Raw genomic sequence first — 24,115 nt, 5'->3', positions numbered from 1 at the left:
GCAAAGGCACTCCTGATCACTCAGAAACACTTGAGTGGTTCAATGACAATGTCCAGTCGCAAGGCATTTCTGAACATTGAACAACAACCCAATGTGAGGGGACTTGTGACAAGCTGAGTCTCTTTTTCTCATGACAAAAGTAGGTTGAGCTTTCTTTAAAATAATTATAGGTTTGATAGGATGAATGTAGAGAGTATGTTTCTCTATGTGAGGAAGAGCATGATTTAACACCATCAATATATTTGGTCTTCGAAATATCTGACTGGAAATTCAGGAAGATCATCTTTACACAAATTGTGATGAGAATGTGGAAAACTTGTTACCACAGGAGGTGTTTGAAGTAAATAGTTTGCCTACTTTTTATTCATTAATGAAATGTAGGTGTCACTGGCTGGGTCAGCAGTCATTGCCCATCCCTAGTTACCATTGCAGTCCATGTCCTTAGGTATGCCACAATGGCGTTCAAGAGTTCCAGTCAGGATGGTGAGTGGCCTTGAGGGGAACTTGCAGGTTATGGGATCATATATCTGCTACCTAGATGTAAGTGTTCATAGGTTTGGAAGGTTCCGAGAGAAAATGAGGACTGCAGATGCTGGAGATCAGAGTCTGAAATGTGTGATGCTGGAAAAGCACAGCAGGTAAGGCAGCATCCGAAGAACAGGAGAGTTGAAATTTCGAGAACAAGCCCTCCATCGTAAGCCGTAATGTCAACTCTCCTGCTTCTCGGATGCTGCCTGACCTGCTGTGCTTTACCAGTGCCACACTTTTCGACTTTGGAAGGTGCTGTCTAAGGAAATCTTGGTGATTTTTTTTTGCAGTGCATCTTGTAGACAGTATACACTGCTGATACTGAATGTCGGTGATGAGGGGAATGGATGTTTGTGGATTTGATGCCAAACAAGGGAGCTACTTTGACATGGATCGTTTCAAACTTCTTGAGTTTGAAACTGCACCCATCCACCCAAATGGGAGAATACCATCAAACTCCTAACATGTGTCTTGTAGATGGTGAACAGCGGTGGGCAATGGGAAGCGGGCAGTGGGGTTGGTCAGGATTAGATTACTTACAGTGTGGAAACAGGCCCTTCGGCCCAACAAGTCCACACCGACCCGCCGAAGCGCAACCCACCCATACCCCTACCTTTACCCCTTTAACCTAACACTACAGGCAATTTAGCATGGCCAATTCACCTGACCCGCACATCTTTGTGACTGTGGGAGGAAACCGGAGCACCCGGAGGAAACCCACGCAGACACGGGGAGAATGTGCAAACTCCACACAGTCAGTCGCCTGAGTCGGGAATTGAACCCGGGTCTACAGGCGCTGTGAGGCAGCAGTGCTAACCACTGGGCCACCGTGCCGCCCACTTATGAGTTACTCATTGCAGGATCTATAGCTTCTGACCTGCTCTTCTAGGCATTGCTTTATTATGGTTAATGGTTAATCGAGTTCAATCTCTGGTGAATGACAACCCCACAGATGTTAATAATAAGGGAGTGAGTGATGATAATGCTATTGAATGTCAAAGGACAATGGTTAGGTTCTCTCTTGTTGGTCATGGTCATTTTGCGGCATTACTGTGGTTCTGATGTTACTTGCCACTTTTCAGCTGAAGCCTATATGTTGTCCAGTTTTGCTGCATTTGGTTATGGACTGTTTCAGTAATTATTTTGAATGATAGTGAGCAGTTACCAGTGAACCTTTCCACTTCTGAACGTATGGTGAAGGGAAGGTCATTGATGAAACAGCTGGTGATAGTTGGGCCTAGGGCACCATCCTGAGGAACTCCTGCAGATTTGTCCTGGAGTTAAGGTGACTGATGTACCCAGCAATCTGCCTATTGCAGATGCCTCTGTCTGTGATAGTATCAGTAAAAGTAACCAACACACAGATCTTGAGACAAAGTCCCACCTCTTCACATTAAGAATACCTTACATTGTGTTGTGTGGCACTATCGCCATGTCAAATGGGACAGACGATAAACAAATCAAGCAGCTTGAGACTGGGCAACTATGAGGCACTATTGGCCATCAATAGCAGCAGAGATAGTCAAGCAGGAGGCTGGAAGAACACAGCAAGCCAGGCAGCATCAGGAGGTGGAGAAGCCAATGTTTCAGGTGTAACACTTCAGGACTGGGGGTGGATGTAAGGGGAACTGCAGATAAAGGGGGTGGTGAGGGCAGGGTCGTGAAGTAGGGATAGATGAAGACAGGTAGAGGCTACGACCTGGTTGTTCAATGGGAGGAATGAATCTGCTAGGTGGCTGGGAGGAGTGGAGGGGGTTGGGCAGTGAGTCGGAGAATGGGAAGGAAGGTTATTTGAAATTTGGGAACTCAACTTTGAGTCCTCCAGGCTGTAGGCTGCCCAGGCGGAAGACAAGGTGTTGTTCCTCCAATTTGCAGTTTAGTTCGTTGTGGCAATGAAGGAGGCCAAGGATGGTCATGTCGGAAAGTGAGTGGGAAGGAGAATCAAAATGGGCAGTGACCACCCCCATTTCCTGTTCCACTGCTCTAAACTGCACCCCCCTCCAATCACAATAAAGACAGAGTACCCCTTGTCCTCACCTATCACCTCCCCAGTCTCCACATTGTCTTTTAACATATCTGCCAACTCCAACGAGAGTCCATCACCAAGAACACCTTCCACTCCCCACCCCTCTCTGCTTTCCGCAAGGACCGTTCCCTTTGACAATCCTTGGTTTGAGCCACTCTCCCCACCAACATTTCCCCCCCCCCACTCACCCCGCCGAACTCCCAGGTACCTTTCCCTGCAACCGGAAAAAATGCAAACCTGCTGCCACACCATCCCCCTCACCTACTTCCAGGGCCCAAACAGTCCTTCCAGGTGAGACAGAGGTTCACCTGCCTCTCTTCCAACCTAGTTTACTGCATCAGGTGCTCCCGATGTGATCTTCCCCACACTGGGGAGACCAGTTATAATCTTAGGGAACAGTTTGCTGAGCATCTCAGCCAGGCCGCAGGGGCCGACTGGACCTCCCAGTCACTTCCCATTTTAATTCCCCTTCCCACTCCCTTTCTGACATGAGCATCCTCTACCCTGGGTCTGAACGTTAATTGTAGAAGTCCTGTCCTTGTTTGTATTACCAAAATACAGTACCTTATGTTTATCCAAATTAAACTCCATGTGCCACTCCTCAGTCCATTGACCCAATTGACCAAGATCCCTTTGTAACCTTGGGTAATAATAATGTGCCCATACGTCAACGTTTTCTTTGTGTTCCATATTTCTCTTTTAATTCCATCTAATGCGCATCATTTCACTCCTCTTCCTCCACAATGCTCCTTCCCCAATTACTGAATTACTCTCGATTGTATTAGGAATTAAACCTGTCCAGTCTATATTTGTACAATATGTACTTTATTTAACAGAAAATTGTAATTTGAATGGGTAAGTATGAGAGAGGTTTCTGGTCAGTCAGAGTGGGGAGGAAAGAGAAAATCTCAGCCTAAAAAGAGGAAATACTGGAATATAGCCATCAAGTAAAACGAAAGTAACAACTTTGTACAGGGGAAAATCAAACTTATGTTGCAGTGGTGTCTGTGGAAATGTTATGGGAGTGGGTGTCTTGGAAGCAAAATATTTGAGACTCTTGCACTAGGTCATGGTCTTCTGAAATGTGGTAGGCTGTTGACCTGGAAGAAAGAGTCTTGCTCTATATCTAATTAACTTATACCTACCCGATCCAAATGTGTTTGATTCTGATTCAAAATGGAAACATGTTGCATCTCTTAGTGAAATTATTCTTCTGTCCTGCAAAAGCTCTGGTTAAAACCTTTCATGTGTTCATAAAAATATAATTAATTATTAATAAATCAGGGATTCAGTATGAACAATTATAAGTAGAAATTTGAATGTGCCAAACAATTTAAGAATATTGTTGCTATTTAGAGTAAAGAAAATTTCGTAAAATCCTTCTTGAGCAGGTTTGGAATGTCAGTTACTATAAATCAAATGTGTGATGTTCACTTCCTGTCTTGTTTCATGTTTTGTTGAGTGGGCCTTGACTGGTATTTCATCTGATGTACTTAGACATTTGGTCAAAGGTAACAGGAAATCTTACATCATTTTAATTGTTTACACTTGTTTTCTTCCTTTTGTCTTTGGGTGTGTCCATCTGCCTAATAGCATGCCACGTGGTTGCTGGTAAAACAGGAACTAGGGTAAGTAATTATTCTAGGTAATTTTTTTTCTTTGTGCTTGTTTTGCAATAATTAAATACTTTATCTGAAACTGCTTTCATTTTCAAAGAAGCTATTCTTTGAAATTACATGGCACTTAAAAACCAGTTAAAACCTTTGTATAATTGAAGATCATCTTATTTCAGCAACAATTTATTTTTTCACTGTATATTTAACTTTCTTCATCAGTTTTGTCTTAATACTCCAACATTGCACCTTTTCAATCTCTCTATTTCTTTTAAACTAGTGAAAATGAAATTTGACGGACAACTAATTTTTCTCATTTCAGATACCAAGTGTGATGTTGCTTTAACATAGCCATACTGAACAGAAACACTTAAATAGTGTTCAGGCCTTGGTATCTTGAGAGATAATTAAAGCTTTCATAGTTTGTCAAAATGTCAATTTTTTGTGGAACTCCTAAAACATTTTCCTAAAGAAAGATAAACCATATTCATAGCTTGTTGTTATTGACGAACAGGTGACCTTTTGAAGTGTTCAAGCACTTCTTGGTGTAAAAAAAGATCTCAAATTATGTTAAGTCAATGTAAAAATCCACTGTCAAGTCACTGACTGTGTTGTAATGGGCCAGTGTCCTTCTCAGATTAATATATAGAATCATAGAGATGTCCGCTTGGAAACAGAGCCTTTGGTCCAACTTGTCCACGCTGACCAGATAACCGAAATAAAAGTAATCCTGCTTGCCAGCATTTGGCCCATATCTCTCCCAACCCTTCCTATTCTTATGCCTAGTCAAAATGTTTGGTGCTGGAAAAGCACAGCAGGTCATGCAGCATCTGAGGAGCAGGAGAATTGATGTTTTCAGCATAAGCCATTCAGGTGGAAGGCGGCTGAGAAATTAATGGGGGGGAATGTGGCTTGGGGGGGAGAGGAGATGAGGAAAGTGGTGAATTAAAGATTGATGCCGTGTGGTTGGAGGGTCCCAAGGCGGAAGATAAGCCGTTCTTCCTCCAGGCTTCGGGTGGCTCGGATTTGGCGGTGCAGCAGGCTCAGGACTTGCATGTCCTTGCGGAGTGGGAGGGGGGAGTTGAAGTGGTCGGCCACAGGGTGATAGGTTGTTTGTACATGTGTCCCAGAGATGTTCTCTGAAACATTCCACGAGTTGGTGTCCTGTCTCCCCAATGGAGAGGAGACCATATTGAGAGCAACGGAACACAATAGATGAGGTGTTTGGATGTGCAGGAAATCTCTGCCAGATATGGAAGGATCCTTTGGAGGTGAAGGGGGAGGTTTGGATGCAGGTTTTGCACCTCTTGCGGTGGCAAGGGAAGGTGCCAGGAGTGGAGGGTGGGTTGGTGGGGGGCATGGACCTAAAAAGGAGTTGTGGAGGGAATGTTTTCTGTGGAATGCTTCTCAGGGTTGGGAGAGAAATATATCTCTGGTGGAGGAGGATGATGTGCTGTATCCAGAGATTGGTGGGGTGAAAGGTGAGGACCAGGGGGTTTCTACCCTTATTGCAGTTGGAAGGTGCCCTTCCACCACCTCCATGACTTTCATTTCCCTGGCCCCCAAAACCTCATCTTCACCATGAACATCCAGTCCCTGTACACGTCCATCTGCCATGGGGAAGGACTCCAAGCCCTCCATTTCTTCCTCTCCCGCTGACCCAACCAATACCCCTTTGCTGACGCACTCATTCAATTGGCTGAACTGTTCCTCATCCTCCACAATTTCTCCTTAGAATCCTCCCACTTCCTTAAGACCAAAGAGGTAGCCATATGCACTCGCATGGGCCCCAGCTATTTCTACCTTTTCGTTGGGTACATGGAACAGACCATCTTCCATAGTTACACTGGAACCATTCCCCACCTTTTCTTCCGCTACATTGATGACACCTCAGTGCCACCTTGTGCTACGCGAAGAGCTTGAACAGTTCATCAATTTCATGAATACCTTCCACCCTGACCTCAAGTTCACCTGGACCATCTCCGATACCTCCCTCCCCTTCCTGGACCTCTGTGTCTCCATTTTCAGTAACCGACTCAACATGGCCATCTACTTCAAACCCACCAACTCCCACAGCTATCTGGACTACACCTCCTCCCACCCCCTACTGTGAAAACGTTATCCCTTATACCCAATTCCTCCACCTCTGCTGTATCTGCTCCCAAGAGAAGCAATTCCATTCCAGAATATCCCAGATGGCCTCCTTTTTCAAGGACTGCAGTTTCCCCTCTCACGTGCTTAACAGTGCCCTCCACCGCATCTCGTCCACTTCCCGCACCTGCCCCCTTGAACCCTACCCCTCCAATTGCAACAAGGATAGAACCTCTCTGGTCTTCACCTTCCACCCCCCTAATCTCCAGATACAATGTATTTTCCTCCATCATTTCCGCCACCTATAATAACACCCCACCACCAGGGATATATTTCCCTCCCATCCCTAGAAACATTCCACAGAGACCGAGTCAGGTACCAACCAATCCTTCACTCTCGTCACCTTCCCTGGCCATCGCAAAAGGTGTAAAAACTGCGCCCACACCTCCCCTTTTGACTCCATCCAAGTCCCCAAAGAATGCTTCCACATCCAGCAGAGATTTTCTTGCATACCTAAACTCCTCATCTACTGTGTCTGTTGTTCTTGACGTGATCCCCTCCACATTTGGGAGAAAGGGTGCCTACTCGTGGAACGTTTCCGAGAATATCTCTGGGGGGGGGGACACTAAATAACCCCACTGCCCTGTGGCCAACCACTTCAACTTCGCCTCCCACTCTGGCAAGGACATGCATGTCCTGGGCTTCCTCTACTGCCAAATCCTAGCCACCCGACACCTAGAGGAAGAACAGCTCATCTTCTGCCTTGAGACCCTCCAACTACATGGCATCAATGTCAATTTTACCAGCTTCCTCATCTTTCCTTCCACATCCCAGATCCTAATATTCAACTTGCACCACCCTTTTGAACTGTCCCACCTGTCCATCTTCCTTCCCACCTATCCGCTCCACCCTCTGTTCCGACCTATCACCATCATCCCCAACCTGCATTTGCCGATCGGCTTTCCAGCTACCTTCCCTCCAGCCCCCGCCCCCCCCATCCTATTTATCTCCCAGACCCCTCCACCTTCCTGATGAAGGGCTTATGCCCGAAACATCAATTTTCCTGCTCCTCGGATGCTGCCTTGACCTGCTGTGCTTTTCCAGCGCCACACTTTTCGACTCTGATCTCCATCACCTGCAGTCCTCACTTTCCACTATCCATTGTTACAACACAGGGTAAATCCTCCTGCTTAATTTAAACCAGCAACACAGAAGATTTATCCTGTGCAGTAATCTGTGAAAATTCAAGAGGCCAAGAGTAAAAAATATTTGAAGTAAAAATTAACAACTTTATTTCTTAAAGCATAACAGAGAACAATTAACTAACAGCTATTTACAACTCCTTCCTCTAACCTATCTTTTATTTTCTCTTTGATAATACTAGTCCAATAAAACCCCTGAGTAAGATTTACCAAAAAATTCAAATTTCAAAACCAGCCAGCTGTTGTATCTTCCTCCATAGATTTGGTGTTATGTTTTTCTCTGAGCAAACTTCTCGAGACAGGTACCTCTCAGACAGCTTTGACTAGCAGTCTACATCTGTTGGTCTTTTGGCAGTTCTCCCACAACTGTTCGATTTTTCCCGGTCTTATACCCCCAAAGCATCAGATTGTGTCATTGGCTTTTAATATTATCAATATAATAAATTCAGACTTGATTGGAGTTTGGTTGTTTTGGGGGGGGTGTAATTTAAACTGATTGATTGGCCGAATTTGCATTTGTTTTGTCAACTCCAGACAACCCAGCTACCCTAGCTGCTGGATCATGTTACATTGTATCTTAATCAGAACACTTTGTGCTGTCAGGTAGTTCTGCTAGCTTTTCTCTTTCAAAGGTACAGTACACCCACATCTTCATAACACTTCCCCCTTAAGAAGAAATGAACCATCATAATGAAAAGATGGCTTCATTCTTTTTCTATTCTTGAAACACATTACTCTAACATACCAATAACTTTGATCCAAGTTCACCTTAACTACTTCCCATATAACTCTATGTATAAAACATTGAATAAATACAAATCTCGGCTAAACGTTATCAGTTAAATCCATGATAGTGCATGTGCGATTACATTCTTACAACCTGCAACATGTAAGATTTTTAAAATATAAGTTTGTCACATAAGACCCCAACAAAATAGTCTCATTATTCTTGTCTTTAAAGTGTTCTCAGAATGTAAACGGATTGTGATCCGTGTACACCGCCATCTCCTACAAGTTGTTCGTGACATACATGTTAAATTATTGTAAGGCCAGTGCCAAACTCAATAATTCTTTTTTGATCGTGGAGTGTTTTCTCTGGTGGATGTTGATCATCTTCGAAAAGTAACCAACTGGCAGTTCAGTCCCATCCTCATCTTCCTGTGTCACTAGCATTGATTGTGACTTTAAAAGGTTTTGAAAAGGTTTGTGTAGCTAAAACTGGTTTGGTGGTTAACATGGCTTTCAAATGGTCGAACGCCTCCTGGCATGGTTCTGTCCACCAAAACCGTGTTCTTCTTCAGCAAATCAGTTAACGCTGCCACTATACTGCTGAAGTTTGGAATAAACTTCCAATAGAATCTGCTGAGTCCTAAGAATCAAAGCACCACTTTCTTTGAGGTTGGTCGTGGGAATTCCTCAATGGCCTTCGTCTTTGCATTCCGTGGGGTCAACCTTCCATGACCGATGTTATGTCCCAAGCACGCCACCTCTGCTTTCATAAATTCAGTTTTATTTAAGTTTATCACCAGTTTTGCTTCTCGTAGTCATTCAAAGAGCTTTGCCAACTGTACCATGTGATCTTTCCAGAACTTACTAAAGATAACGACATCGTCCAAATAAACTGTACAGTTTGTTTACCCAGCCACAATTCTGTTCATGAGTCTTTGGAATGTGGTGGGTGCATTCTTCATTCTAAAGGGCATCATTTTAAACTAATATAGCCCATTTGGGGTTACAAACACAAATTTCTTTTGCCGTGTCTGATAAAGGTGCCTGCTAGTAACCATGCATTAAGTCCAATTTGTTGATGTAACTAGCTTGTCCAACCTTTTAATAAAGTCCTCTAATTTAGGAATTGGATATGAGTCTCATTTTGTAATGGCATTGACCTTTCGATAATCCACGCAGAATTGTTGAGTTCTGTCCGGTTTGGGAACTAAGACGATCGGCGAACTTCATTTGCTCTGGCTTGGTTCAATGATGCCCTTATTGAGCCTGGCATCCACCTCCATGTGGACTTGTCTGGCTTTGAAAGGATTAAGCCAATAGGAGTGTTGTTGTATCGGAGCAGTATTCCCTACGTCTACTTCATGTACAATAGCACAAAGTCCTCCCCATCTGATTCTTATATATGTCTTCATACAGCAGTAACAAATCTTTTAACTGCGTTCCATGCTCCTGAGACCGATAGCTTACTAACCTATCCCACTCCCCCATGACTACTTCATTTTTTAAAAATCTATTTTGAGGCACATCAAAATCCACATCATCTGGATTTGATTTCTCACTCTGTGGGGCAGTAACTAACACCTATTTCTCCAGTTCTTTCTCTGTAGTATAATATAGTTTCAAAATGTTCACATGACATACCCGATACCTTTTTTTCCCTACCTGGCATCTTTGCTAGATAGTTCACCTGAATCAACCTTTTCTCAATTTGATAGGAACCACTAAACCTGGCCTTGAAGGGATCTCCTATCACTGGTAATGGTACGAACATGTTATCCCCTCGGGAAAACATCCGAGTCTCTGAACTTTTATCTGCCACCTGCTTCATTCTACACTGTGCCCTCATTAGGTGCTGTTTAACTCACCCACTCGATTTAGTCTGTCTCTCACCTCCGATACATAATCGAAGTGTGAGATCTCCGACTGTGGTCCTGTCAATTTTTCTTTAATTTCAAAGGGCCTCTCACTTCATGCCTGAATATTAACTCGAAGGGAGTGAACTGAGTAGATTCGTTTGGGGCATCTGTAAAGGCAAACAATACAAATGGGATACCTTTATCCTAATCATTTGGGTAATCCTGACAGTATACTCTCAACATGGTCTTCAAGGTCTGATGCTACTTTTCTAAAGCACCCTGGGATTTAGGATGATATGCACTGGATTTAAAGTGCTGTGCACCTAAGATGTCCATAACCCCTTTAAACAGCCTAGCAGTAAAGTTTGATCCTTGGCCTGACTGAATCTCTCTGGGTAGCCCATACCGTGTGAAGAAAGCTACTAACTCCTCTAACCTTTTTTGCCATGATACTCCGTAATGGAATCGTCCCTGGAAATCTGGTAAATGCATCCATTGTGGTTAATAAGTACTGGTTCCCACTTCTAGTTCTCTGGAGGGGACCTTAACAATCAATTATAACCTGCGTGAAAGGTTCATCGAACGCGGGAATTGGCAACAAAGCTGCTGGTTTTATTACCACCTGTGGCTTACAGACCATTTGGCATGTATGACATATTCAGCAAAAGGTAACCACATCCTTGTGCATTCCAGGCCAATAAAAATGTTTTTGTACCTTAGCCTGAGTCTTCTGAACTCGTAGGTGACCTACAAGTAGTTCGTGTACTACCAGTAACACCTCCTGTCTGTATGCTACCTGCAACACAATCTGGTGCACTTCAGCCCATTCCTCCTCTACACTAACCTCCCATGGTTTCCATTTCCACCTTTAGGATTCTACCTTTCGGGTAATAACCCTCCGGAATATTCTCTGCCTCCTTTTTTTTTTGGAGTATGCATTCACACATATATATCTTTTATCGTCTTGTCTTGCTGTTGCAAGTCCCTTAGCCTTTCAGGACTAAACACTTTTGTCTGACCCTCTGCTTGTTCAGGTTTTTCCTGCAGCATTACATCATTCCTGCCTCAGGCGACTGACTGTGTGGAATTTGCATATTCTCCCCGTGTCTGCGTGGGTTTCCTCCGGGTGCTCCAGTTTCCTCCCACAGTCCAAAGATGTGCAGGTCAGGTGAATTGGCCATGCTAAATTACCTGTAGTGTTTGGTGAAGGGGTAATGTAGGGGTATGGGTGGGTTGCGCTTCAGAGGGTCGGTGTGGACTTGTTGGGCCAAATGGCCTGTTTCCTCACTGTAGGCAACCTAATCTAATCTTTCTGATCTGTTATGAGAGTGTGATAATTTGTGGGATAGATGGACAGAAATTTAGCATTCCCCTATATAAGATCAGATTGGACTGAAGACTGGGGAAACAGTGGGAGTGATTGACAGAGTGTCAGTTCCTGGAATTCACTTTGTTTTTGGGAATGATTTGGCAGGATCCAAGGTGGGAGTGACACCCCTAATTGTGGAGAAGCCCAAGGAAGACAGAGAAACCGAGGAGTTAAAACAAAAATATCCTGGTATTTTCCCATCCTGTATGGTAACCACATCCCACTATCATAAGTCACAGCATGAAGTGAAAAGTAAAGAGAAAGGTGAGGGAGGTTCAGTTAGTGGATACCCTGTTTGATTAGATTAGATTACTTAGTGTGGAAACAGGCCCACCTAGTCGCATTTTCCTACCCTATATTTATCCCTGACTCATGCACCTAACATTATGGGCAATTTAGCTTGGCAAATTCACCTGACCTGCACATTTTTGGATTATGGAGGAAACCCACGCAGACATGGGGAGAATGTGCAAACTTCACACAGACAATCACCTAAGGCAGGAATCGAACTTGGGTTCTTGGCGCTGTGTTAACCACTGAGCCACCATGCTGTATGCATATTCACTCATCCCTTACTATCAGCGACTGGTTAGATCCTGTATCAGTCAAAATTATAACTTCTTGTCCTTCTCTTCCTGTTCTTTCTGAGTAAACTTTGCCCACAGAGGCAAATTCTTTGTAGAGATCAGGTACTAACTCTATACCCAACCCCTGCCTAGCCTGTGCACTCTCCTGCAGCTCCTCCACTCTCCTTGGGGTCACCTTTACTACCTTCACTAATGCCTCTGGCTTAGCTTCTTTTACCACATATTTTCCCACAGCGTTTTTCTTAACGACCAGCGCTATGACTTTGTGTCCCACTTTACCACAGTGGAAACACCTGAGGCCTTTCACCTCCTTTCCACCCACTTGGGCTTCTTTTTTTATCTGTAGTAAAGTCTTACCAGTGCTCCCTACTTTTGGTTTCGTACTGTAGAATCTCCCCTTCTTCCAACTTCTTTCCCTCACATGTTACATTATATCTAATTCAGAATACTTGGTGCTGTCAGGTAGTTCTGCTAGCTTTTCTGTCTTAAAGGTACAGTACACCCACATCTTCATAGCATCATATACCCATCCAGATGCCTTTTAAATGTTGTAACTGTATCAGTCTCCACCACTTCCGCTGATCACTAATTCCATACACATACCATCGTTGCTCCTTAGATCCCTTTTAAATCTTTCCTCCTCACCTTAAACCTATGCCGTCTAGCTTTTGACTCTTTTCCCCCCTCCCCGAAAAGACTTTGTCTATTTACCTTATCCATGCACCACATGATTTTATAAACCTGTATAAGGTCACCTCTCAGCCTCCAACGCTCCAGGGAATATAGCCCCAGTCTATTCAGCCTCTCCCTATAGCTTGAACCCTCCAACCCTGGCAACATCCTTGGAAGTCTTTTCTGAACCCTTTCAAGTTTCACAACATCCTTCCTACAGCAGTGGGACCAGAATTGCACGCAATATACCAAAATTAGCCTGATTAATGTCTTGTACAGCCACAATATGACCTCCTAACCCCTAAACTCAATGCACTGACCAATAAAGGCAAGCGTACCAAAAGCCTTCACTTGCCTATCAACCTGCGACTCCACTTTCAATGAACTATGAACCTGCACTCCAAGGTCTCTTTGTTCAGCAGCCCACCCCAGGGCCTTACTATAAGCATATAATCCCTGCCCTGACTTGCTTTTCCAAAATATAGCACCTCCCATTCACCTAAATGAAACTCCATCTACCAATCCTCGGCCGATTGGCTCATCTGATCAACCTCCCGTTTTACTCTGAGGCAACTTTCTTTGCTGTGTATGTAAAGAATGACACTTCAAATCATACAAATTTTCACAATTTCTAATTTACAGGTTCTCTTCAATTGAAATTCCCTTTTCTTGATACAGTGGGATTCTTTATGGTACATTGATACTGTTAACAAAGTCCTTTTGCTGAATATTTGTTATAAAGCAAACTCTGTGGATGTGATTGGTTGCTCCACATGTTTTATTTTGTCTCTGCATGAAACTAAAATTGAGTAATTTGATAAGGGTTCGGATATCAAATTATTCCATAAGTGGAACTCAAGTCAATTTGCCATATTTTCTAAGTTAATGAGCAAAATGACCATTTTTATTGTAAAACATTTGTGGAAATTAATTACTTTATATTGTATTGCATTTTTTTTATTCTCTTGGAAAGCAGCTGGATAGATTAAACAACTTGTGTTATAAAAGGTTCATGCAATTATTATATGATGCGTGATGTGTCATTAAGCCATGTCATTTTGAGTGTAATGGTTCCAACTCATTACAGTAGTTGCTTGCTTTAATTCAACCACTAGGTGGCACTCTATTATGACAAGTAAAGTGAAGGGACATTCCTTAAAGAAAGCTCCACATAGACAAAAACAAAGTCCTAAGCCACACGTAAACGATGCATATGTTTTGCATGACAGCTGGAAATACATTTTCTGTAATTTCTATTATCACTCAGATATTTAAGGACATAACCAACTAAAGAATTCTAGTTTGTTGTGTTGCCAATCTTTAACTGGGAGGCCACAGGATCTTGGATATCGTCACTTGTCTGGCTTTTGCTTTGCAATTTTATTTTTTCTTGGAGTAAAAGTCAGGACAACACCTCCTATCTCTGAATGGGCTATTCTCCTGCTCCATAGACATGAGCATAGGTCTCAACAGTTGTGAAATTGTCTTATGAAGGACAGATTGTTAAGATATTAATCATGCCTGAGATTTGTACGTAATCTTTCGTTGATTGTTCTCAACTCCAGTTGTTAGTTTCCTGACAAGCTGACTAAATATTTTTGAAAAGAAGTGGCTTTCTTTGATGCAATGAACAATCATCAGGCATTTCACCGAACAATAATTTGGAAGGCTTAAGGCAAGTGAGAAAGGTATAATAAATGTGGAAGGTGAAATTTATAAAATATTTCTCAGGATGTGGACGTCCCTGGCTCGGTGTACAGTTGTTGCTGTCCCTAATTGTCCTTGATAAAGTGGTGGTGAGCTCTTATCTTGAACAGTGTAGATGCATTCAAGGTACTGTTAGGAAGGGAGTTTCAGAATTTTGACCAAGTGACTAAAGAGTAACAGTGATATTTTTCCACATAGGATGATATGTGGCTGGAGGGGAATTTGCAGGTGACCGTCATCTCATGCTTCTGCTGCCCTTGTTTTGATTTGGAAAGCATGGTTGGAAAGGGTTTTGGTCAAATGCTACTGTGCATCTTATAGATGGTACATTGGCATAGCAACTGCAGTATGGTGACAGGGGTGAGTGCTTTAAGGTGTTGGAAGGAGTGTCAATGAAATGTGTTGCCTTGTCTAAAATGTTCCAGACTTCTTGGATATTGTTGGAGCTGCACTCCAAGTAAGTGGAGCGTATTTCATCACACCCCTGAATTGTGTCTTGAGATGGTGGACGGGCTTTGGGAAATCAGGAGATGAATTACTCACCACAGAATTCTCAGCCTTTTCTTGTTGCACAATATTCATGTTGAGTTCAGCCCCAGGGTGTTGATAGTAGGGGATTCAGTGAAGGTTATACCATTGAATAAATAACGGCTGATAGTTAGATATTCCCTTGTGCAAAGTTTCATTGCCTGGTAGTTGTATGAATATCACCTGCCATTTACCACTCCAATCCTGAATGTTGTTCAGGCCTTCTTACATAGGGACACAGACTACTTCAGCATCCAAAGAGTCACCAAAGGGATAGTTTTTGGAAGAAGTCAGATAGATAACAAGTTAATAATATGCGGAGGGAAAAGGAAGGGAGACTACCTAACATCTGTGGCCTGGTGAAGATAAGGTGTTTAGCAGATAAATGCAGATTTTAAAAAAACCTTTCCACATGTTACAGTGATGGACAACTAATTTTGTTTTGTAAATGTTAACCTAAGTGAATGACAAGTGTTTTTTCCCCAAGGTTGGGGAGTTCAAAAGTAGTGGGTGTATTTTTAAGATGAGAAGAGAAAGCTTTCAAAGGACATGAGGGGCAACTTTTTTACACAGAGAATGGTTCATGTGTGGAATGAACTGCCAGCAAAAGTGGTGGATACAGGTATAATTACAATGTCTAAAAGACATTTGGATAAGTACATGAATAGAAAAAGTTTGGAGGAAGATGGACGAAGCGCAGATGGGGCTAGTTTAGTTTGTGAACATGGTCGGTGTAGACCGGTTGGAGCACACGGTCTGTTTCCGTGCTGTATGACTCTTTGAGAGTGACATGACCACAATATAGTCAGAGCAGATTTGCAAATGGCTGTGCATTTAATGAGTCATAGTACAATATTTCTTTTTATAGGCCTAAAAATGAAGAAGTAAAACTTTAAATGTTTTGGCTCTATTCAACTAATGATTAACATGAAAATGACTGCTTGCTCTCTGTTAGAACTGATACTGTGAGTGGATGCAATTTTGATCTTTTTCATTTCCAGAGGCTAGATAATGGTTTAATAACATTGAGAATCAGCAGCGTGTGATACAGAAACTCTCAACTGTAAGGGAATAATTTAAGCAAGCATTCAGGAAAAAAAAATCTGATTTAGATCTGAACCTATTAGCTAGCTCAGGGACGGAGCAGAAGAGGAATGGTGAGCAGACAACCTTGAATAAATGTTTTGCTTTCAATGCAGCAGGCTAAAGGGTGAGATTCTACTATTCCAGACAAAATCCACATGACTCTCCACTAAAATGGGGTTCTTCTAAGACTTTTAAAAAAAAAATTATTTTGTGTATTTAATTACTCATGGTAATTTTCAATAATATCATTTTATAACTTAGTTAAACACTGATAAATATCCTGTTCCGTCAAGATGCTAATGAATGTGATTAGTTTTGCTGTAGTTTCTCTGTTTCCACTCACTTTGTCCCCCTTTTCATTCTGTTTCTCTCTGTTCCATCTTCCCTACTTTGAATATTGTGTGCAGTTTTGGTCTCCTTTTCTGAAAAAGGATGCTCTTGCTCTCGAGGGAGTGCAATAAAGGTTTACCAAACTGATTCTGGGGATGGCAGGACCGACATATGATGAGTGATTGATTAGGTTAGGATTGTTTTCGCTGAGATTCAGATGACTGAGGGGCAATCTCATACTAGACAGGTTAGATGTTCCCAATGGTTGTTGTGTCACAGTCTGAGGATTCAAGGTGGCCCTTTTAGGATGGAGATGAGGAGGCGTTTCTTCACCTAAAGAGTAGTGAGCCTTTGGAATTCATTACCACGAGAAGTAGTTGACACCAAAACGTTGAATGCATTCAAGAGGCAGCTAGTTAAAGTACATAGGGCAAATAGGATCAAAGGTTATGGGGAGAAAGCAGGATTTGGTTATTGAGTTGGACGATCAGCCATGATCATGATGAATGGCGGAACAGGCTTGATGGGCCGAATGGCCGCCTCGTGCTCCTATTGCCTGTGTTTCTATGTACCTTTTTTTTGGTTTAAAAAAAGTTCCTATATATCTGATTTATCCTATTCTAAGTACTTCCTTCTTCAAAAAATGTAAAGTTAAAATGATTTTAGTACCATTTATCCTTGACAACTACTGTCCATTTTGGAGATGGGAACAAATTTTGAAGAATGAGTTTTTCATTTTAACGTGTTGAACTATTAGTATCTTACTAATGGTAATTTGACAAAATCATGTCACTTTTTAATGTGAATTCAGGAATGGATTGTCCCTGAAGTCTGACATTAGCTGGACCATTCTCCTCAACAGCAGTTTGAAGTCAGGTGTGACACATATAAAATTTCAAGAACTGGAAATCTGGTTCCCTCTTTCAATAACAAACATGTATGATGCAGTCTTGTGAAGAGATCATGACTCTTTACCTTGATTCCACAAAGATTAGTTTCAGCTATGAGCTGGGGCTTTTGAAAGGAAATGGAGAAACAAGCTGACTCAAAACAAATCGAGGAATTACAGGACAGTGAATCATCAAGTGAGAAAATGTGGAACAAGTAAAAGTTAGTTAGTTTAAAAGGCCCATTTGTTTTCACTGGTATTTGTTTAATTTTTATTGTGTCTATACCTAAACTGTTGACAAAATTTCTTATTTTATCCCATCAGCAGGATATAAAACCAAGGAGATACTCAATCAATGGTCCTGCTGTTAGAGTAAAGGAGCTGGATTTAGTTCTGTGAATAATGTTCAGCTGTCAAAACCTGAACTAAACAGATGCCAATGTTGAAGTGCTACTCTTCAGTTTATTCAGTTCTATCTCAGTCGACCTCTAGTCTTTGCATACAACCTCCAGAAAAGGTTCACCCCAATGTTTTCAGTAAATCTCTAAAACCTCTATCAAACCATATAACATAATAAATGTACATTACTTACTAACACATTTCAAAGGAAACTTTTTATAATCCTCAGATCTGTTTACAACCAGGTACACATCTAACTTTGTTCATACTGAAATAATTGTTTAAAAAGTTAATTGCATTACTGGGGTGCCTGTAGCCTGTTTCCTTTTTTGGAGAATGTGAAGACAATTAGAGTCATAGAGATGTACAGAGTAATTTGTATTTTGTTTTCCATTTTCGCTCCATTTCAACATTGCAAACCATTTCTTTCACACTTTTTGCACAATGAAAACAACATCAGAGTAAGAGCAAAACTTAATTGGATAACTGTCTGAACCGTGAGATTACAACAATAGCAGCAAAAACAGAAATTGGTGGAGAAACTCAGAAAACTAGCAGCATTTGTTGTGAGAGAGCAGAGTTAACATTTCGGTCCAGTAACCTTTCTTCAGAACTGAGATTCCAACTTTTGCTTTCCTTTAGTTATATTTTTGAAAGTTTGAACTAAATTGTTCATTTGAGCAGTAAGAGTGGTTTCCATATCCAGTTTGTAGAATGAGATGTGAAAATAGCCCAGGGAATTTCTTTTCATGTAATACTTTGTAACTTGATTTTAAAACTGTCTAATTTATGCATATGAAAGGGATAGAATATTTAATATGCATAGCTTTCATTGTAATTTTGACATTGAAAGTGTTACAATACATCATTATTTGTCAAGGTTTTTGTGTAACAGGAATGCTTGTATACAAAATCTTGAGAGTACTACAGTTTTAACAGTTCCAGCTGTAGTTTTCTCTATAACCTGGAATGTTTCTGAGTCGAAGTAGTACATTAGCTCCTCTTTGGTTATGAGGTGGAAATTTAAGTCCAAGCTTACTGCATGTTGTAAAGACTGGCAATTTATTTTTTCTTTAGTTTTAATCTCCAGTTTATGCCTAAGACATTTACACAATTTCTTTTACTAATAATATTTAATGTTGTTGTATTCTGAAGCCATATAATTCCAGTTTTCCAAGTTCTAATGCTATTCTGGTCATTTACATTCACTGCATAATGCAAGACTGGGAGGAGATTTTCAAGTATCAAACTCTTTCTGTTTAACAGACAACAAGGGAACATTTTAAAAAAGGATGATATTTTACAACTTAAAGAAGTCTACAAGTGGATAACTCATCCTCTGCTTTCTGAGGAACTGGGGGTGCCTGTGGATGGGAAGGTACAGCATTTGATCCAGAGTTTCAAGATGATCTTAGGCAATGTTTATTTTTATTGCAATTTCAAAGTTCAAAATGTTAGAATGTGAACGTGTAGTGCAATGTATTAGTAGGATTTATTTTTAGAATTATTTTATTAGAATTACTGAAATGCTAAATTGGTCGTCTTTTTAAGCAATAAAATCTTATTGACGTAAGAATATTTCAGAATCACCTATATTTTGAAGGAAAAATGGATGGAATACACATGACTACTTTGTATTATATCCTTTTCAATTGGAAGTAAGCTGGTTTTGTTTTTTGATAAATAGTTATAGTATTTGGTTACTTTCTTGAATTCGTCAGGCAGAAACTTTTAGCTAACCTACAAAGATTGCCATATTAGTTTATTTACTGGAGGATAAACTGCCTTTGTTTCAATACTAGAGCGTATTTGAACTAAGTGTGGTTTTCGCACACCCTGAAACAGACGGGGATTGCCACTTTTTGTAAGTTATCCGATTTATTATTCTCCTATTTGCTGAATACTAATATATTTTAATAGTTTATTTACATACAACTTACTTAGTGCCAATAGCAAATTATCACTTGTGAAATGTGTATGAATAAATTATGTTTTCTTTTGTTATCAGTACAGTAACAGTACAGTTTCTAGAATTGTCAAACGAACGTGATTTTCACTTTTTCGTTGTATCAATTTTCATTCTTGACAAAAATAAAGTCGTTTATGAAAATATACTGTAATGGATATGTTTTTAGCCCAATGTCTCCAATGTTAGATGGGTTTGTGCAGTCACAACCCACAACTCAAATCATTATCTTAAATTATGAACAAGAATATTCTGAGCACCACTTGTAAAACACTGCTTTCTAACTTCCTCCAATCTGAATGATTACTATTTTGTCCTGATTTCCACTTCCTTTTGTTAGCCAGTTGTACTTGTCTTCAATTCTACATGTCCTAACCTTTTGACATGAATTTGCTGTGTGGCATTTTATCAAACAGGGTTTCAGAATCGAAGTATATGGCATTTCCTATGTTCTCCTTTTATATACTTCCTGTTATCCTTTAAAGAATTCTTAACCTTTTGGAGCCCATGCTGATTATTTCTTACTCTTTTCTCTGATTTTTATGTGCACGCTTATATTAGCTTCTAGTTTTTCCCATCACTTATGTTAAGTTGTTTAATTTACAGTTGACAAGTTTTGTTCTATTTCCCATTTTGTACATGAAAATAACATTTGCCAACTTTTTTTCTCTAACACTAGTCCTCCTTCTATAGATCACATGTACGTATAAAATAATGTGTCTGCTACCAGTTCCATGGTTTGCATGAGTGTACCTGAGTTCAAACAATTTGGACTTGGAGAATTGCCTTCTTAATTTTGCTACTTTGTCAATGATTCTTCTCTCTCTCTAACTTAATTGGATCAATAGAATCATAGAGTTATACTGCATAGAAATGATCCCTTCAGTTCAACTAGTCCACGCTGACCATTTTTTTCAAACTAAACTAATCCCACCTGCCTGCGCTTGGCCTATATTTCTCCAAACCTTTCCTATTCATGTACTTAAATGCCTTTTAAATGTTGTAACTGTACCTGCATCCATCACTTCCTCTGGCAGTTCATACCACATATAAACCACTGTCTGTGTAAAAAAAGTTGTCCTTCATGTCCTCTTTTTTTTAAAAAACTTTCTCCTCTTGTTTTAAAAATATGCCCCTTGGTTTCTCCCATGCTCAGGAAAAGACCCTTACTATTCACCTTATCTATGCCCCTCATAATTTTATAAACCTATATAAGGTCATCCCTCAACTTCCTACCCTCCAGTGAAAAATGTCCCAACATATCCAACCTATTTTCATAACTCAAAGCCTCCATTCCAGGCAGCAACCTCTTAAATCTTTTCTGAACCCTCTTCAATTAAATAATATTTTTCCTATAGCTGGGTGACCAGAACTACACAGTGTTACAGAAGAAGCTACACCAACATCCTGTGCAATCTCAACATGACATCCCAACTCCTGTACTTAAAGGTCTAAGCAATGGAGGCAAACGTCCTAAATGCCTTCTTAACCACTCTGTCTACCTGTGACACAAATTTCAAAAATTTATGTACCTGGTCCCCTAGATCTCTCTGTTCTATGATACCAACAAGACCCCACCATTAATTGTATAAGCCCTGCTCTTGCTTGTTTCACCAAAATGCAATACCTCGCATTTATCCGAATTAAACTCTATCTGGTACTCCTCAGCACATTACCCCAATTGATCAAGATCTCTTTGTAATCTTAGATAACCTTCCTCACTATTTACTATGTCAAAAATGTTGGTGTCAACCACCAACTTACTAACCATACCTCCTATATTCTCATTCAAGTCATTTATATAAATGACAAATAAAAGTAAACCCAGTACTGATTCCTGCGGAACACCGCTGGTCATAGGCACCCATCCAAGAAGTAACCCTCCACCACGACCATCTGTCTCCTACCGTCAAGCCAATTTTGTATCCAGTTAACCAGCTCACTCTGAATCCCATGTGATCTAACATTACTAAATAGTCTACCATGCAGAACCTTATCAAAGGCTGGAATCGAACCTGGATCCCTGGCGCTGTGAGGCAGTGTTGCTAACACTGAACCACTGTGCCACCCCAAGTAGATATGTTTACAAAATTATAGACAAATTCATTCATAACCTTTACACTCTTAAAAGTACTACTTTTTTTTTAAAAAGTAAAGATCCTTTCCTGCCCTTGTAGCCTCCCTCTATCTCCCAATCCTCTCTGCAACCCAATAAAAGTGTCAAGCATTTGGATTTCAATCCCTGAAAACACAGGCTACTAGAACATGGATATTCCCTGGTATGCTATAACTTATTATTTATCCCTAACAATCTTCAGAACTTGACATAGGTGTCAAGATGGACAATAGGTGGAAGGAGGGGTATACCTTAGTGTAGTGGACGTGAGGAGGACCTCTCAAATTTACTTTCAAAATGGTTCCTCATGCAGATTATGGTTCATGACATCTCTGTTTGTACTGTAAACTACAACCCTTTAAAAATGTGATCCATCTCTATGAAAATTGCAGAGGAGTAGACACATCTATTGCCACGGTGGAACTGGCCAGCTTGAACTATAGGGTGCAGGTTTGAAACCTGAACCAGCTCCATACTCCTAAAAGGCCCGAGTGAAAATTGGAAACCCTGTGAATGGAGTGGGAAATGTGCATGGCCATGGAAAAAGATTTAAGGGACTCCACATCCAAATGAAAGGCTGTGCACAATGGGGAATAAAAATGTAAGGGGCATTGGCGTAAATGAGCTGCAACAATTATTGGTGTGTGTACTTGCATATCAATAACTCTAGATAACACTTCCCTAAATATCCTCTGTACTACGTTTTCCTTAGCTATAATTAACTGTGGATAAGGAAGTGATCCATTGTACTTCTCCAGTCTGCAGAATGAATCATGTCCAGCAAACCCATGCTTGTTTGAAATTTGAATAACTTGAGATAAAAGAAAACTGGAAACTGGAAAGTCCTTTTTGAAATCAAAATTCTGCTGATCTTGAACATTTCAGATTGTGTGACTAGAATTCAGTATTTTAAATATAATGCTGCCTTGAGTATTGCAGAGAAGAAATGATAAATCCAAGCTTTAAAGTTATGCTCTTGTTAGAATTTTCATAATTGTGATATTTATTATTAATCTAGGGCCACTGCATGTCGAGAGTGCTTTAGACCAACAAAAAGCAAGCAGGTATTTTGTATAGCTATTTTTAATGTTTGGCCTAAATTAATTTCAGAGATTTTTGTAAGTTATACTTTTGTTTAGATAGCATCCTAGTCAACGTTCAAAATACACAGAGCAGCAGGTGAATCAACCCTTGGAAGCACCAAATGGCCGAGGCAAATTCAGTCACAGGATTGACTGATCATGGGAAACTGGTTTTGTAAACAGAGTGGAGGGAAAGGGTGAGGAACTGTTCCCATTCATCCACAGCAAACATAGTAGAGAAACAACCACTGGCCAACCTGCAAGCAGCTAGGTAAGGAAGTATAGGCAATGTGAGATCCGTGGGGGAATGAGGGCCAGAAGTACAAGGCCAAAAGCCAAGATCTGGGAGCAGGGATGACTCCCTGCAGGAGTAGGGACCAGTAGACACCAAAACGGGCATCTGCCTGCAGGGCCACAGATATTGGAGGAAGGAGGAGGCTGCAAGGGGACTTGGAGGGAGCAGGGAGACAGCAAGGTGGGTTGGAAGGGAGTGGAAGGTATCAAAGGGAGAACAGTTTCATAACTGTTAACAAAGTAGGAGTCTGCTAAGTAGGAGCTAGAAAGACATGGAAACACTGCGGTAATGGATTACTTGCAAGTGAATGTGGTGCATCCAACTAATGGCTGCGTACATTTAAGAGCTTTAAGGAGAAAATGTAGTGGATGCTGTTGAGGCGAACACTGTTTCAGATGTTAACTTTAAATCTGAGATTGAGATGTGAGATGCAGTATAAAAGGAAGTAACTGCCTGAAATATTCCAGCTTTGTGAAATGCAATGGAAACACAGTAGCTATGATCCTATCAATATGTGGAAGATGTGTTTAGGCTGATAGCTGTATGTGTGCAGAAGTACGTGTCAGTGATTTTATGCTCAACTTTTGTTGACTTATGCCTGTTGTTTTGTACCAAATTAAATACTGTGGTGTTTAAGAAATTAGCACTTTGTTAATGACTTGTGACTTCAAGTTTAATGAAGTCAATAGTTATTGAGGATATTGATGATTCAGTTTTTTGTAGGTCCGTAGGTCCAAGTATCCTATATGTAAATAGAGAAGGTGATGTAACAATGTGACTCTGTCACCTAATTAATCAGGTTAGAGAGAATGAAAATATAGCCCAGAAAATCAAAATGTAATCCTCGAGATCCCTTGTTTTTGTGGGTATAGTGTTTTTGGAAATAGCTGCCCTGCTTGTTCTGGGGGAAGAACATTGTAACTGAAGATAATTAATAGAATCCCTACAGTGTGAAAGCAGGCCATTTGGCCCACTGTGTCAATGCCGACCCTCTGAAGAGCATCCTGTCCCCCATCCAAACCCTGTAACCCTGCATTTCCTGTG

General features: G+C 40.9%; 1 protein-coding gene across 2 annotated transcripts in view; it reads left to right on the top strand.

The window, feature by feature from the left end:
• pus10 (pseudouridine synthase 10) overlaps positions 1-24,115 on the top strand; it is a 77,310-nt gene that overhangs the window by 20,702 nt on the left and 32,493 nt on the right. For both annotated transcript variants that reach the window (XM_043696060.1, XM_043696059.1), the window contains exons 5-8: positions 4,148-4,182; positions 18,879-18,990; positions 19,415-19,476; positions 22,713-22,758. In XM_043696060.1, the coding sequence (XP_043551995.1) occupies positions 4,148-4,182; positions 18,879-18,990; positions 19,415-19,476; positions 22,713-22,758 (255 nt within the window). The remainder of the gene's footprint in view (positions 1-4,147; positions 4,183-18,878; positions 18,991-19,414; positions 19,477-22,712; positions 22,759-24,115) is intronic.

Source organism: Chiloscyllium plagiosum, chromosome 9 (genome assembly GCF_004010195.1).
Source record: "Chiloscyllium plagiosum isolate BGI_BamShark_2017 chromosome 9, ASM401019v2, whole genome shotgun sequence".
Taxonomy (NCBI): domain Eukaryota; kingdom Metazoa; phylum Chordata; class Chondrichthyes; order Orectolobiformes; family Hemiscylliidae; genus Chiloscyllium; species Chiloscyllium plagiosum.
The sequence above is the reverse complement of the archived record's forward strand: the minus strand, read 5'-3'. Positions and strand labels throughout refer to the sequence as shown.